General features: G+C 45.6%; 1 protein-coding gene across 3 annotated transcripts in view; it reads right to left on the minus strand.

Annotated features, from left to right (window-relative positions):
• Positions 1-16848, minus strand: part of PYGB (glycogen phosphorylase B) — a 346630-nt gene that overhangs the window by 102273 nt on the left and 227509 nt on the right. For all 3 annotated transcript variants that reach the window (XM_029594500.1, XM_029594502.1, XM_029594501.1), the window contains exon 12: positions 13538-13652. In XM_029594500.1, coding sequence (XP_029450360.1) covers positions 13538-13652 — 115 coding nt within the window. The remainder of the gene's footprint in view (positions 1-13537; positions 13653-16848) is intronic.

Consider the following 16848-nt stretch of genomic DNA (forward strand, 5'->3'; position numbering starts at 1 on the left):
GGGGGCTGGGTATTCGAGAGGGTGAGTGGGACTAGTAAGTTGGTGATTTTCCTCTTGAAGAAAGTTGCCAGTTCGATAGACTTATTTTGGGCTTCGTCATCTGGGATAGATGGGGGTGAGGGTTTTGTAAGTACTGAGACATATGAGAACAAGGCTTTTGCGTCGTAGAGGAAGTTGTGGATTTTGCTGGGGTAGAAATCTCTCTTAGTACGCAGTATGGTGTTCCTGTAAGAGTGCATGGAGATTTTGTATGCTGACAGTGAAGCGGGGGTAGGGTCCTTGCGCCATTACATACAGAGAGTAGAGGTGTTACAGGGGGTGGAATTTGGGCAGGGTTAGTACTTATGCATGTACATGAACACTTTGCACATATACTATTAGGATTCTGCCTGTTATGCAGCCTTCCAATTACCAGAGATCCCATGGACCTACATCTACTATGCCTCTCTCTGCATTCCCCAGCCCTTATCATGTTATTCCCTGTTAAAATGTATTTTCCAAGCTTTTTGTTATGATGTAAACCGATGTGATGTACACACTAACACCGGTATAGAAAAGGCGTTAAATAAAATAAATAAATAAATAAAATCTACTCTCGCTCCAGTCACAGTTTCTGTGACCCCCATGACTCGGCAGGGCTCAGCCTACTTAATCCTGCCTCAAGTGACTTGTCATCAAGTCTAACTGGCTTCCTGCTTGGCCTCTTACTTCTTTGTATATTGCTTTGGCCTCTGGGCCTTTCAGCGCTGTCTCACTTAGCCATAGTTGCCTTAGCCATAGCCATAGTCTCAACCTTAGCCATTGCATAGCCACAGTCTCAGCCATAGCCTTAGTCATAGCCTTAGCCGTACTCTTGTGGCCTCTCAGGCCCTCTGCTTTAGTCTTGCCTTGTCTCCTTCGGGCCTTCTCTATCTCTATATGACTTTAAGACTGTTTGGATTTTTTCTTGCCTTCAGGTCCTCGGGCCTATCTTGTCTTATTCTTGACCTCTGGTCTATGTAGGCCTTACTTGCCTTTGTGGCCTCCCTAGACCTCTTCTTGTTCCTGAGTCCCAGTTCACTATTACCTTCACATAGCTCCAGCCTGTTCCTGTGTTCCAGTTCACTCTTATCTCCATGCAACTCCAATCTGTTCTCAGACTCCAGCCCTGCCTCAGTCTCCAGCTTTGCCCTGTCTTAGACTTCAGCCCTGCAGAGCCTCAGACTCCAAGTTCCAGCTTATAACTCAAGTCCAGCCATAGCCTGCCAGCTGCAAGAACCCAAGGGCTCAAACTGCGGAGAAGGTACAGGCAGAAGATCCTCCAGTTGTCTTGTCATGCCCTGAAGTCCTGGGCTGCCCCATGGGGGTTCTCCAGCCTCAAGCAGGGCCTCAACCGTGACATATACATTCACATACGCATATAATTTTGCAGGAAAAATAGAAAGTGCAGATTTATGTGCATACTTTTTCCAACTGAATTTTCAAAGAAAGTTTTTCCCTTTGAAAATTGATGTAAAGTTTGCAGATAAAAAGTACCCCATAGTATTTATACTTTTGTAAACAGTTTGAAAGTTGCCCACAGAGACAACAGGAGGATGTAGTGTTCTTTGAGTTTCACAAAATTCACATGCCCACTTTAGTTTGGGTTCTTTTTCGCCATCTTTTGTCTTAAGAGGGTGACTGGGACCCAAGGAAGAGGTTCCAGGGCCTTCAGGAGATTTTTTTGTGAGGATCTTAAGAGAAGAGTTCCGAGGAGATCAAAAGGAAAAGGGGAGTTAGTTCCATACTCCTCATCTACTGTGAGAAATTTCATTGGTGTTTGAATTCTAAGAAGTAGATTTTTTTACTGGAGTCAAGAGGAGGTGTTAGAGTGCTTTGAAAATTTTTTTCCTATAAAGCCATTACTACTATATTGTCAATTTAAACTGATTAGACTTGTACAATTATTGAAGGTTGCTGACATGACAGAATATGCTGACATGCTAAAATGCAGATCAAAAGTAAAAAAGTATGTCAAGTTCAGCCTTAAATTTCATTCCTACCTTCTGGGCTCAATTTACAAGAAATCACATGATTTACAAGAATCCCAGCTTCATTAATATATACAAGATAAATTTGATATCATCCTATTTAGAATGATATCGTAATTAGGAAAATGTTTTGAAAACAAACTAGCTCATTAGTATGTACACTGGATTTAATCTATTGTATAAACAATGCTCTCTAAGGGGGTCATTTTTCAAAATGCGGTAAGGCGCATGTGAAAACGTGTTTACCGCATCATATCGTATGGTGCAATGCAAATATAGGATGAGTTAGGGGCGGAGAATGGGCTGGGTTAGCCTGTCTGCGAAGAGCTATCGCGCAGCCGTAATGCCAATTTTAACTACACCTCTTTCAAATGCGTTAGGCTGTGTGATAGCTGCCGTGACATAAAGTTTCATTGCCATTTGTGATGTCTCCTGTAAGTCTGATTTCAGCTGAATTAACAGAGAGAGAGAGAGAGAGAGAGAGAAAGAGAGAGAGACTGGCCATAATATCATGGCCCATAGGCAGGTATTTGTATCCCTATGGTAGGCCCACCTAGTAACTCGAGGTGGGGATTAGGTAAGAGTGTAGGGGGTTAGGGACCACTTTGACATTCTACGTGACACCTACGAACAGAACAGTGGTCTCTTGTGAAGATTTGCTGGCCTTCGGAGTGAGGAAACTCACTCCAAGATGAGATTTGTGCAATGTTCTCTCAACCTAGCTTGATGGACTCTCTACCTGGGTAACATCAAGCTAGGTTGAGAGAACCTTGCCCAAATCTCATCTTGGAATGAGTTTCCTCACTCCGAAGGCCAGCACCTGAAGAAAAATTACCCCCACCCTAGGATGTTTGTTTCATGGATATTGCAAAAAAGAAATCTCCTTTTGTTTACTTTAAGAAAGCAGTATATTTTCTTACTTCTAATTGGAATTATGTCTACATTAACACACTGACTTTGTCAGAAGTCCTTGGTTCTCTTTGATTTCCAATAAAGTACAGAAGCTATAAATTTGGGATAAAAGTAAATTTTTTATAATAACATTTCTAAGTTTCTTTCAATCGGAGAACAAAAGAAAAGGTTCTGAAATTAAGTTACAGCTGTGTTCAAAAATACATATGGACCCTCAGCCCTGCTCTGGTCTGTACCTGAAAATTGTTTATATAAAAACGTAATTGACTTCCTTTGTTTTAAATTGCTCTTATTAAGATATAAGTTGTACAATGCTGAAAAATGAATAAATGCTGAATTTGGTAACAAGGTTTTAATTATTCTACATACTAGCATTTCAGCAAAAAAGATTTATAAATATTACATGAATATTCATTAATATGCAAATATATATTTCACAAAACTGTCTCTTGTGGCATTAAATCAGCATCTTTCCAGGATGTTTATAAAACTTAAAATTAATTATTTATCAATAAGAAAACATTTAGTTGTAATAATATAGCAGGATTTAACGTCGGAAATAACTACACCTTTTGAGAGAGAGAGAGAGAGCCTCTGGAGAGGCACAAATATTAGTCAACTTTTTATACTACTGTAAGAGGGGGAATTCTGAACTCAGGGTGAGATTTTGGTTGTGGGCTAGGTTTTGGGGGGCAGTTTTACATGCACAGTCAGAGGTATGAACAGCACATTTACCATCAGTAAAGATTTTATGTGATTTGGAGTGATGAAAGGTAAAAAATGATGAGATTTGTACAATCTACTCTCGACTTGATGCACTGTATACCTAGCTGCTATCAAGCTAGGTCAAGAGTACAATGTACAAATCTCATCTTTGTGTACCTTTCATCACTCCAAATCACATAAATCTTCACTGTGTTACGTGTCCTGGCCGTGCAAGGCCCAAGCCCGGGCCTAATCACCCCGGGAGTTCAGTTGCCAGCTCCGGTTCGCCTTCGCTCATGGCGGTGGGCAGCTGCCTCTGTCCCCGAGCGCCTGCAGCCACTTCTCCCACTTCTGACTCCTGCGCGGTTCTCCTGGTGCCCGGCGGGCCTCCCCGCGTGGGCCGCGGAGTGAAGCCACCGCCCTGCTTCCTCTGGGCTCTGGCTTAGGCGCGTGCACACAACCTGCGCTCTTTTAAAGGGGCTGCGGTGAGAAAGTAGCCCGCGGCCCCGGATGATGACATCACTGGGCCTCTGTATAAAAGGCAGGGCCCAGTCTCTTGTTCCTTGCCTTGGCAACAGGTCTCCACGGTTGCTCGTGTACTAGTTGCTTGTTCCTGATTCCTGTCCTCATCTCGTTCCTGTCTTCAGTACCTGTCCTTGCTCCTGGTTCCTGCCCTGCGTGTCTCCTTGTCTACTCCTCATTCCTGGGATTGATTCTCTGGTATTGACCCCTGCATTGCCTGGACTACGCTTGGACTGATAAACTCCTATCCCATGACTTTTTAATTTTCGTAGAAGCCTCTCATGAGGGATTTTGTCAAATGCCTTCTGAAAATCCAAATCACTACATCTACCGGTTTACCTTTATCCACATGTTTATTAACCCCTTCAAAAAAAATGAAGCAGATTTGTTAGGCAAGACGTCCCTTGGGTAAATCCATGTTGACTGTGTTCCATTAAACCATGTCTTTCTATATGCTCTACGATTTTGAACTTGAGAATAGTTTCCACTATTTTTCCTGGCACTGAAGTCAGATTCACTGGTCTATAGTTACCCAGATCGCCCCTGGTGCCTTTTTTAAATATTGGGGTTACATTGGCCACCCTCCAGTCTTCAGGTACAATGGATGATTTTAATGATAGGTTACAGATTTTAACTAATAGATCAGAAATTTCATTTTTTAGTTCCTTCAGTACCCTAGGATGCATACCATCCTAGGGTATGCATCCTACGGTACTGTTGAACGTTGAAGATATGGCCACCAGAAAAACAATCTTAAGAATCAAGTCCTTCAGCATTGCTCTCTGGAGCGGTTCAAAAGAAGCCTCACATAAACCCGAGGACAAGATTAATATTCCAGGATGGACAAATCTGCCAAAGCAGAAGATGCAAATTCTTTGTCCCCCTAAGGAACCAAATAACATCTGGGTGTGCAGAAATAGAGGACCCATCTATCTTGCCATGAAGACAACCTAGTGCTGTCACTTGAACTTTAAGAGAGCTGAGAGACAATCCTTTGGCAAAGCCTTCCTTCAGGAAGGATAAAATCTCAGCGACTGAAGACCTAAGAGGGTGAACACCTTTTTTGGAGCACCAGGAGTCAAATACCTTACATACCCTTACATAGGAAATATTATTAGTTCTCCTCCTGGCTTGCAACAATGTAGTAATGGCCACCTCTGGATAATCCCTACGTCTCAAATGCCGCCTCTCAAAACCCATGCTGTTAGACAAAAGTGAGCAGCTTGATCAGAAAATATGGGTCCCTGACACAGAAGACCCTCCAAATGACCAAACCGAATCGGCCCATCCACAGGCAAATTGACCAGATCCATGAACCATGGATGCCGCGGCCATTCTGGAGCCCAAGATCATTTCTCCCTGATACTTTTCTATGTGATGCAACACTTTGCCCATGAGCAGCTAGGGAGGAAAGATATAAAGTAGGACCCCCCCGCAGCCAAGGCAGAACCAGAGCATCAATGCCTTCGGCCCCATGCTCTTGCCTCCGAATGAAAAAGTGAAAGGCCTTGGCATTCAGATGAGTCGCCATTAAGTCTACATGGGGAGAGCCCCATCGCTCGCGAATCAGCTGCATCGCGGACTCCAACGATTCCTACTCGCCCAGATCTAGCACTGTCTGAGTCAAGTAATCTGCTTGAACATTTTCTACCCCAACTATGCGGGATGCCACTTCTGCTCCACGGGCTGCTCTGCCCAAAGAATTAACTCTTGTGCTTCCTGGGCTACTGATTGATTCTTGGTTCTGCCCTGACGATTGATATAAGCCACTGTCATCGCATTGTCCGAGAGAACCCTCACCGACCTGCCTCTCACCATTGGTAGAAATTCCTTCAAGGCTAAGCAAACCGCTCTGGTCTCTAGCTGGTTGACAGACCACTCAGACTGTTTCACAGACCAGCCACCCTGAGCTGATTGGTGTTGACACACTGCTCCCCAACCAGAGAGACTAGCATCGATAGTAACTACTACCCAATCCAGAACTTCAATGTCCACACCCTGAACGAGACTGGAAGTTAGAAGCCACCAAGAAAGGCTCTCCCATGCGACGTCCTCAAGTAACAAGAGCTGAAACCCCTCCAAAACCAGATTCCATCGAGCTAAAAGTGCCCTCTACAATGGTCTCATGTAAGCAAAGGCCCACAGCACTAGCTTCAGGGTCGAGGCCATAGAGCCCAAAACTTGCCACTTTGGACATCTGTAACCACAACAACCACCGAATCTACCCCTGCAACTTCAGAACGCGCTCCTCTGAGAGGTACACTTTGCTGACTAGAGTGTCGAACCAAGCCCCCAGATACTCCAGAGACTGTCTATAACAGGCGACTCTTCACTACATTCACTATCCAACCTAGCGACTGGAGGACGCGAAGCAGCTTTTGAACCAACTGGCAACAAAGAACCTCTGACTTCACTCTGATAAGCCAGTCGTCCAGATTCAGATGCACCAAGATCCCTTTTTTCCAGAGTGCTCCTGCCACCACCATCATCACCTTGGTGAAGGTATGTGGCGCCACGGCCAAATCTGAAAGGAAGGGCCTGAAATTTAAAATGTTACCCCAGAAACATGAATCACAGGAAACGCTGCGAATCCTGATGAATGGGAATGTGCAGACAGGCCTCTGTGAGACCCAGAGATGCCAGAAATTCTCCTTTGTGAACTGTTGCAATCACCGACCTTAAGGTTTCCATCTGAAAACGCAGCACCTTTACAGCTGCATTTACTTTCTTTAAATCTAAAATCAGTCAGAAAGTCCCTTCCTTCTTCGGAACAATAAAGTAAATGGAATATCTTCCCCTGCAAACCTCTTCATGGGGATCCGGAATCACCGCTCCTAGGAGGCGCAGCTGGTCCAGTGTCTCTCAAACCACTACTTGTTTGCCCAAGGAACCGCACAAGGAAACTAGAAACAAATCGCGGGCAGGATGAGCAAATTTAAAGCGTAGCCGTCCTTTACCACACTGAGAACCCACTGGTCCTGAGTAATTCTGGCTCACTCCTTGTAAAACCATGATAGGTGACCCCCTATAATAGGAACGATGGAGTGGATCAGCCTTGCATCATTGCGAAGACTTAAGCCTGGATGCACTCCCCCCTGCGGTGCCTCAGAAAGGTTTTTGGGCACCCGAAAAGGATTGATTAGAGGACTGTCCCCGAAGGGGAAACTGACTTTGAGGCCCAGCCACCGCTCTTGGAGGACAAGCCCTTCTATCTACCTGAAAACAGGAACGCACCTGAAAAAACCTCTTGCCCTTAGGCTTATCCTCCAGCAACCTAAAGACCTTATGACCTCGACCATCAGTGAAAAGAGAAAAGTTCAAAGTGGTATAGCGAAATTGAAAGATGGAAAGGATCAATGTGTGGAGAGAGACGAAGAAATGGGCAGAAATATTAAATGAATACTTCAGTTCTGTGTTCACTAAAGAGGAACCTGGAGAAGGACCGTCGCTAGTTAACAAGAAACTGGAGGGGAGTAGAGTAGATGTAACTCCATTTACAGTAGAAAATGTATGGGAAGAGCTGGAGAAACTGAAAGTGGACAAAGCCATGGGGCCTGATGAAATTCATCCCAGGATACTGAGGGAGCTCAGAGATGTGCTGGCGGGTCCGCTGTGTGACTTGTTCAATAGATCCCTAGAAACGGGAGTGGTGCCGAGTGATTGGAGAAGAGCATTGGTGGTCCCGCTTCACAAGAGTGGGAACAGAGAAGAGGCTGGTAACTACAGACCAGTTAGCCTCACTTCGGTGGTGGGAAAAGTAATGGAGTCACTGTTAAAAGAGAGAATAGTGAACTATCTACAGTCGGGAGAATTGCTGGACCAGAGGCAGCATGGATTCACCAGGGGAAGATCCTGTCAGACAAATCTGATTGACTTTTTTGATTGGGTAACCAAGGAATTGGATCAAAGAAGAGCACTCGATGTCATCTACTTAGATTTCAGCAAAGCTTTTGATACGGTTCCACACAGGAGACTGGTGAATAAAACGAGAAGCTTAGGAGTGAGTGCTAAGTTGGTGACCTGGATTGCAAACTGGTTGACGGATGTGTGATGGTAAATGGAACTTTCTCTGAAGAGAGAGCGGTGTTAAGTGGTGTACCGCAAGGATCGGTGTTGGGACCGGTCCTGTTCAATATCTTTGTGAGCGACATTGCGGAAGGGATAGAAGGTAAGATTTGTCTTTTTGCGGATGACACTAAGATCTGCAACAGAGTGGACACGCCGGAAGGAGTGGAGAGAATGAGACGGGATTTAAGGAAACCGGAAGAGTGGTCGAAGATATGGCAGCTGAGATTCAATGCCAAGAAGTGCAAAGTAATGCATATGGGGAATGGAAATCCGAATGAACTGTATTCGATGGGGGGGGGAAAGGCTGATGTGCACGGAGCAGGAGAGAGACCTAGGGGTTATAGTGTCTAATGATATGAAGTCTGCGAAACAATGCGACAAGGTGATAGCAAAAGCCAGAAGAATGCTGGGCTGCATAGAGAGAGGAATATCGAGTAAGAAAAGGGAAGTGATTATCCCCTTGTACAGGTCCTTGGTGAGGCCTCACCTGGAGTACTGTGTTCAGTTCTGGAGACCGTATCTACAAAGAGACAGAGACAAGATGGAAGCGGTACAGAGAAGGGCGACCAGAAAGGTGGAGGGTCTTCATCGGATGTCGTACGAGGAGAGATTGAAGAATCTGAATATGTACACCCTGGAGGAAAGGAGGAGCAGGGGTGATATGATTCAGACCTTCAGATACTTGAAAAACTTTAACGATCCAAAGACAACATCAAACCTTTTCCGCCAGAAAAAAATCAGCAGAACCAGGGGTCACGAGCTGAGGCTCCAGGGAGGAAGACTAAGAACCAATGTCAGGAAGTATTTCTTCACGGAAAGGGTGGTGGATGCTTGGAACGCCCTTCCGGAGGAAGTGGTGAAGTCCAAAACTGTGAAGGACTTCAAAGGGGCGTGGGATAAACACTGTGGATCCATCAAGTCTAGAGGGTGTGAATAAAGTGAAGGCAGCAAAACACTGCACGGAGCGGCAGTAGCCACAGAGGCATTCAAACACTGCACGGAGCGGCAGTAGCCACAGAGGCATTCACGGAGCGGGATGCCAGTGGCCAGTAGTTATTGTTCCACCTTCACGGAGCGGAAGGATGGAGGGCTGCTATCTCCAAAAAAAAATAAAAAACAAACAAACAAAAAATAATAACAGGGGTGGGTAAGAGTATGGGGCAAGGGTGTGGCCTGCTTGTTACAGCAGTTGCTACCCCTAATTGAGCTGGATGTCATTCGGATGCAGATACGGCGCTGCTCTCTAAATTGGTGGTGGGGTGGAGGGGAATTAGGGCTGGAGGGTACTGGAAACCAATAGTAACAGGTGGGAGAGAGAAAAAGGGAAATAAAAATGGATAAAGTGCGTAGCTTGCTGGGCAGACTGGATGGGCCATTTGGTCTTCTTCTGCCGTCATTTCTATGTTTCTATGATCCCCAAGAGACTGCATCACCAAATAAGAGTCAACCCTCACCAAATAATAGTCAACCCTTGAAAGGCAATGAGCCTAATTGCATCTTGGAGGAGATGCCCGCCGCCCAGTTATGCAACCAAAGCAACCTTCTGGCAGAAACTGCAGATGCCATAATCCAAGAGGAGGTACGAAGCAAATCATACACAGCATCTGCTCTGTAAGCCACCGCTGTCTCAACTCCGCAGCCCTATCTGCCTCCTCACTCGAGTTGGGCAGGCCTTCTTGCATCTGCTGGACCCAGTGGAGACAACAAGTTGCATAAAACTGGTATAAATAGTCGCACACAAACCCTCAAAAATCCTCTTGAGCTGTACCTCTGTCTTGCGATCCTGAACGTCCTTTAATGCCACACAACCTACCACAGGAATAATCATCCTTTTAGTAACCGCCGAAACCGCAGCATCAACTTTAGGGAGCGCAAACTGTTCCAGGGCCTGCTATGACAATGGATAAAGCTTCACTATGGCCCTTCCCACCTTTAATCCAGAATCGGGGACTCACCATTCTGCTTCCACCAGCTTCTTTACTGACTTGTGATACGGGAAGGCCATCGGGGATCCTGCATCCCATCCAGGACTGGATCTGTCCCCTCCAAATCAGGGTCCTCCTGGGGGATCTTAACCCCCAGAACCTGAAAAGCCAAAGGTAGCAAGGCATCAAGCTCTTCTCTTCTAAAAATATGAACTACCTTCGGGTCATACCCTTCAGGAACTGGGATTAATGGATCATCGTCTTGACCCGCACTTTCGGCCACCAGGTCCATTGGATCTACGGAAACATCAGGGCCTGGAACCTCCTCTGCTCTCACAGGAGAATTGCCTGATTCATTGGACCCATCTTCCCCTGGGCCAGAACCCAAGGGGGGGGGGGCCCCAACAATCTCTGCACTGGAGAAACCTGTTGTCTCCCAGAGCGAATCTGTTTTGAGCCTACCGTTCACCCCTCAGATAGCTGGGCCGACCAGGACTGTGAATCCCTAGCTGCACAAGCTGCTTGCTGCTTGGCCAGATAAGCCTCATGCAGCAGCAGCACAAAATCTGTAGGGAAAGGCCTAAAAGCCCCAGACTCCGCAGGGAAGGAGCTAGAATTCTGCAGCATAAGGCCCTCTTCCTCCTCAAAATGTCCCTCATCACGGTCGGAGATCCAACAGGCTGGAGACGAGCACAGGTGAGCATCCCCTTCCCCCCAGTAGCAAGGGAATGGCCGATAGTGAATCCAAGATGGCCACTGTTCCTTCGCTACTTGGGAAAGGATCAGCACCTCAGTCAGGGCCCCAGAGCAATGCCAAAACAGGAGCAGCAGACTTCCAACGCTGCTTTGCAGGAGGGGAATGAACAGACGAACCCTCCCCACCCTCGGAGCACCAAGCGCACAGCCCAAGCCAACTAAGCCGCGATCGCATTGAGCTGCACACACAGCATGCCAAGCCGCGGGCCCTCGTACCTGAATAGAAGTTGCCTGCTGCCTGTCCCCGAAGCCAAAGAAAAAAGCAAGATAAAAAATTAACCTACTTCAGCCAAGGAGGAAGCTGCCCGCACAGCAGAGCTGTGCACCTGACTTCAGATCCTTGCCTTTTGTTTTTCTTTTTTCCCCAAAAACGTTACTCGTCACCCAAACTGAAGCAAACAGTCTATAAAGAAAAGACTGCCTCAGAAAACAAAGGGATATCTGGAGCCTGCAGATGCCGGAGTGGCCTCGTGAAGGGGAGGGATCTGGACTACCAGATTTACATCCCACGGGCACACGGTACGAGCACACACAAAAGTCACCATTTCCTGGCTCATCCGCCTCAACCGGACAGGGAAGAACCCACCAGGATTCAATATCCTGCGGGAGAAAGGCTCAAAAAGAAAAATAATTGCCCAGTCTGCAGAACTGCAGGTTTTGCACCCATCTACCATCTGCTGGAGACAGAGAAATACTGAGGACTGCAGGTGGCACATGTGGTTAAGTAGCAGTGTCAGTAAAACTTTCTCTGTCTCCATCTGCTGGAAGGGAGGCAAAACCCATGAGTCTTGACTGATCTGGGTACGTACAGGGAAAGGGTAGATTATAGGGAAAAATCCCCTCGTAATTCATATGAAAGCTCATGGAGCCAGATCTCATTCCTGCTTCCAAATGAGCTGAAAGCCCAGAGGAGAAGAAGGAAGAGGAACTGACAGTTTCAAAAAGAAAAAAAAAGTCAGTAAAGTTTAATGAAAACAGTGCAGAGAAATATCTAATTTGCAAGTACTAGTTTCCTATATTATTTGTAGCTGTTCCATTCTATATATTATGGGCCATATTTAAGTTTTGGGCATCAATAGGGTAAAAAAAAAGAGCAAAAAGCCTATAAGTCAATTTGCTTGCAGTTTTAAAATAGCCTGTTATCTGGCCAAGGATTTAGCTGCCAGCAACATCTGAAAGGATAAAGTATTCTGCAGAAAAATAATTGGGCAAGTCAGAACTTTGCATGAAGCACTGCAGGACTTTTGTCCGATTCTCAAATTGATTGATTTATAAGCCATTTGCACTTTTTTGCTTCCCTTCTGGCTAATTCTTAAATCTGGTTCTACATGTAGGGAAAAAAATACAATGTCTTCAGTAAAGCAGTGCTACATGCATTTTGCACTGGTAAAATGATTCACATTTGCATACTAATGCTGCCCTGCTTAAATACTAGGGATGTGAATCGTTTTTAGACGATTTAAAATATCGTCCGATATATTTTAAATCGTCAAAAATCGTTAGAGCCGCGATACAATAACAATTCCCCCGATTTATCGTCAAAAAATCGTAAATCAGGGGAAGGGGGAGGGGAAGGGGGAGGGCGGGAAAACCGGCACACTAAAACAAACCTAAAACCCACCCCTACCCTTTACAATAAATCCCCCACCCTCCCGAATCCCCCCAAAATGCCTTAAATTACCTGGGGTCCAGAGGAAGGCTCCCGGTGTGATCTTTTACTCTCGGACCTCCGGATGCATTGTAGAAATGGCGCTGGCACTACCTTTGCCTTGTCATATGACAGGTCAAAGGTAGCGCCGGCGCCATTTTGTTTTTTGTCCCCCGACGTCAGGAGCGTAGGAGATCGCTCCCGGACCCCCGCTGGACCCCCAGGGACTTTTAGCCAGCTTGGGGGGGGGGCCTCCTGACCTCCACAAGACTTGCCAAAAGTCCAGCGGGGGTCCGGAACGACCTCCTGCAGTCGAATCGTGTTGCCTTATGGCCGGCGCCATTTTCCGTACGGAAAAACGATTCGCGTGCAGGAAGTCGTTCCCGGACCCCCGCTGGACTTTTGGCAAGTCTTGTGGGGGTCAGGAGGCCCCCCCAAGCTGGCCAAATGTCCCTGGGGGTCCAGCGGGGGTCCGGGAGCGATCTCCTACGCTCCTGACGTCGGGGGACAAAAAACAAAATGGCGCCGGCGCTACCTTTGACCTGTCATATGACAAGGCAAAGGTAGCGCCGGCGCCATTTCTACAACGCACCCGGAGGTCCGGGAGTAAAAGATCACACCGGGACCCTTCCTCTGGACCCCAGGTAATTTAAGGCATTTTGGGGGGTTCGGGAGGGTGGGGGATTTATTGTAAAGGGTCGGGGTGGGTTTTAGGTTTGTTTTAGTGTGCCGGTTTTCCCGCCCTCCCCCTTCCCCTCCCCCCCACTGGACCCCAGGTAATTTAAGGTATTTTGGGGGGTTCGGGAAGGTGGGGGATTTATTTTAAAGGGTCGCGGTGGGTTTTAGGGATGTTTTAGTGTGCCGGTTTTCGATTTACACGATTTACACGATATTTAAAAAACCCAAACTGCGACGATCCGATTCCCTCCCCCTCCCAGCCGAAATCGATCGTTAAGACGATCTATCACACAATTCACATCTCTATTAAATACCTCAGCAATAGTATCTGCCAGCCCAGGGTTGCAGAGCAGGAGCCAACGTCGTGGAGTGATGCCATTCGTCTTGTTCTGGAACTTCTCTGGCTCTATTTCATAGAAATCTTTAAAGCTGAAACAGAAGGAAAGCAGGACCATCATTAGAAGCATCCAAGACTGAATCCACTTTAGGAGGGAAGAGTTTCAGACACATTAAGAGTCTCAATGCCTGAAAGGGAATGCTAGAAATAACAGCAGGGCCTGTCTGGCAGGCTGCAAGTACAGTAACAGCCAGTCCTAGCAGAAAAGCAGACTTTCACGTAGCTAGGCACAATTTAACTCTGGGATTTGTTGCCAGAAAATGTGGTTAGTGCAGTTAGTATAGCTGTGTTTAAAAAAAGGATTGGATAAGTTCTTGGAGGAGAAGTCCATTACCTGCTATTAAGTTGACTTAGATAATAACCACCGCTATTACTAGCAACGGTAACATGGACTAGACTTAGTTTTTGGCTACTTGCCAGGTTCTTATGGCCTGGATTGGCCACTGTTGGAAACAGGATGCTGGGCTTGATGGACCCTTGGTCTGACCCAGTATGGCATATTCTTATGTTCTTATGTTCTTAAGGTCTGTCTGGCAGGCTATGCAGAATGACCGAAGTATCCGAATGTTTGGGCAATTGTCTCACTGGTACTAGTACTTGTTTAGATTATTACAATACTTTGTGGATATACATGGGAAGGGAGCAGTGCTGGGTGGGATCCAACTAAGACGGAAGAGTAGGAATGAGGAAGCTGACAAAAATTGTCCTGGGTATAGAGATCTTATATGCACTCTCACTCTATGGCTTTCAGATGGAACATAACAGGAATAACTGGGCAGATTAGATGCGCCAATCAGAGACAGATTGGCTCATGTTGGCAACCCAGGCAGGCTAGGAATTCGGCGTTCCTCCACTCGAGGGAGTGGAGGAACGCTGATGAGGTTGGAGGCAACCTCATCAGCTTTTCTCTCCTGTGCTGAAACCTTACCAGCCTCCGTCCGGTTCCTCTTCTGCACATGGCAGAAGATAATCAGTGTAGCAGTAGCATGCAGGGGAAGAAGCCGGACAGAGGCTGGTGAGGTTTCAGTGCCCAACTGGTTGTTGCCTCAGGCGATTGCCTGGTTGGCCCGCCTCTTAATCCATCTCTGGGGTCAATTGGTCTTTTTCTGTCATCATCTACAATGTAACTATATTATTGTAACACGATGATCCTTACAGACTCCAGTGCAGTTTCGCTCATTGATGACTGGGCACCCACATGGTCTCAAAAGGTTCTTGGATAATTTTTAAGTTGGTCCAATAAAAGGTTTGCTATCCTTAAATTACCAGTTTGCTTGTTTCTGAGTTCTTTTTCTGCCTTCTTGCTTCATGGGTCTCTTTTCTATTTTCCCTACATACATTCAGAGGTCAATATTCATCAGGACAGTAGCAGGAAAGTTACCAGGATAACTTTACCTGGAAATTCAGCAGAACATACCTGGACACATGTTCTGCTGAATATATACTCACATAAAGTTATTCAAGTAACTATAGAAGAGGTATTTTTTTTATTATATATCTGCTTACAGTTAGCATAAAAGTACAGCAGCAAAAGACATGAGGGATGCAGGGAAGGATTCTGACAGCAGGGAGAGACATGAGGGAGGGAGGGAAGGATTAGGAAAGCAGGGACAAACATGAGGGAGGGAGGAAGGGAAGGTTTCATAAAGCAGGACAGCCATTAGAATAATGACATCTTGCCCTCAGGAAAATAAGCGCTGAGAAGAAAAAGAGAGCATCTTACATCGCATTGTTGAAACTGAAGGTTATAGAACGTGCAAAGGAGGCCAATAATTGTGTAGCTCAAGAGAATTTGACATTAGTGAAAAACTCATCAGAGATTGGAGAAAAAATGAAGAAAAGCTGCTAGAAATGCCAAAGTCAATTTAAGCCTTATGTTTCAAAATTGCGCCTTTTGAAGGAATGGGAAAGGATTTGAATGGCTAAGTAATGGAATGCAGACAGAATGGCCACATTGTGACTTGCTGGAGCATTAGGATTCAGACCCTTCAAATGGCAAAAGAAGACAAATATTCAGCGACCGAAGATCTGAAAGAATCACAGCATCGTCTGGTTGGTGTTCATGGTTCATGAAACTGATATGGATTGTGCCTTCACCAGCGCACAAAGATTTCACAGAAACTGCCTAAAGAGCTTGATGAGAAGATCTGTTTGTTCCACAAATTCATTGTTCAGCAGAGAATAAAGAATCATTTCGATATGAATAACATTGGTAATATGGATGAAGCGCCGATGACATTTGCTATGCCTGGGAATCGCATAGCATTGGTGAGAAGACCATACTTGTAAAAACAATTGGTCATGAAAAGACCCATTTCATGGTGGTCCTGTCTTGCCTGGCAGATGGCACAAAACTGTGTCCAGTGGTAATATTCGAGGAAAACCTAAAAATTCCAGCAGGTGTAACTGGTCGGGTTCATCCAAAGGGCTGAATGAATAAGGAGTGAATGAAATTGTGGCTGTGCGATGTGTGGGGCAGATGACTAGGCACAGGGCTAAGAAAATGACCATCACTATTGGTGTGGGGTATGTTCCGCGCTTATATAACAGAGGGTGTGAAGGACGATACAAAGAAAATGGCAATCACATTAGCAGTGATTCCAGGAGGTCTGACATCAATGCTCCAGCCATTAGATGTCAGTCTCAACAAGCCTTTCAAGGACCAATTGCGGCATATGAGGCAACAATGGATGTGTTGTTGTCAAGCAAAGTTAATGAAAGGAGGGAACCTGATAAAACCAGACATTGATTTGGTAGCAAAATGGGAGTCAATTCCACCAGAAATGGTCAAGAAGTCATTCCTGAAATGATGCCATCCATGAAGACACAGATGAAGCATCAGATGATGATTCAATAAATGGAGACAGTGAAGGCAACATTTACACTGATGGCATCACCAAAGAAAAGTTCCACGATTTATTTGGACATTCTGACGATAAAGAATTGTACTTCGAAGAATTTGAATAAAAGAGAAAGATTCAAACAGCAGGGACAGCCATGGGGGAGGGAGGCAAGGATTCATACAGCAGAAACATTTTCTTAAGTTGTTAAATGATAAATGTTTCTTATGAGACAATTTATTCTGCTTTAAAAAAAAAAATAAAAGCAATTTTCTTAAGTTATCATTTTATTTCTTAGTTTGATTTCACCATTTCATTAGCCCCCTAGGTTTTACCCTCGACTTATCCATAGGTGACAGATAATTCTTGATTTTGAAGCTCAAAAATA

This window comes from Rhinatrema bivittatum, chromosome 3 (assembly GCF_901001135.1).
Source record: "Rhinatrema bivittatum chromosome 3, aRhiBiv1.1, whole genome shotgun sequence".
Taxonomy (NCBI): Eukaryota; Metazoa; Chordata; class Amphibia; order Gymnophiona; family Rhinatrematidae; genus Rhinatrema; species Rhinatrema bivittatum.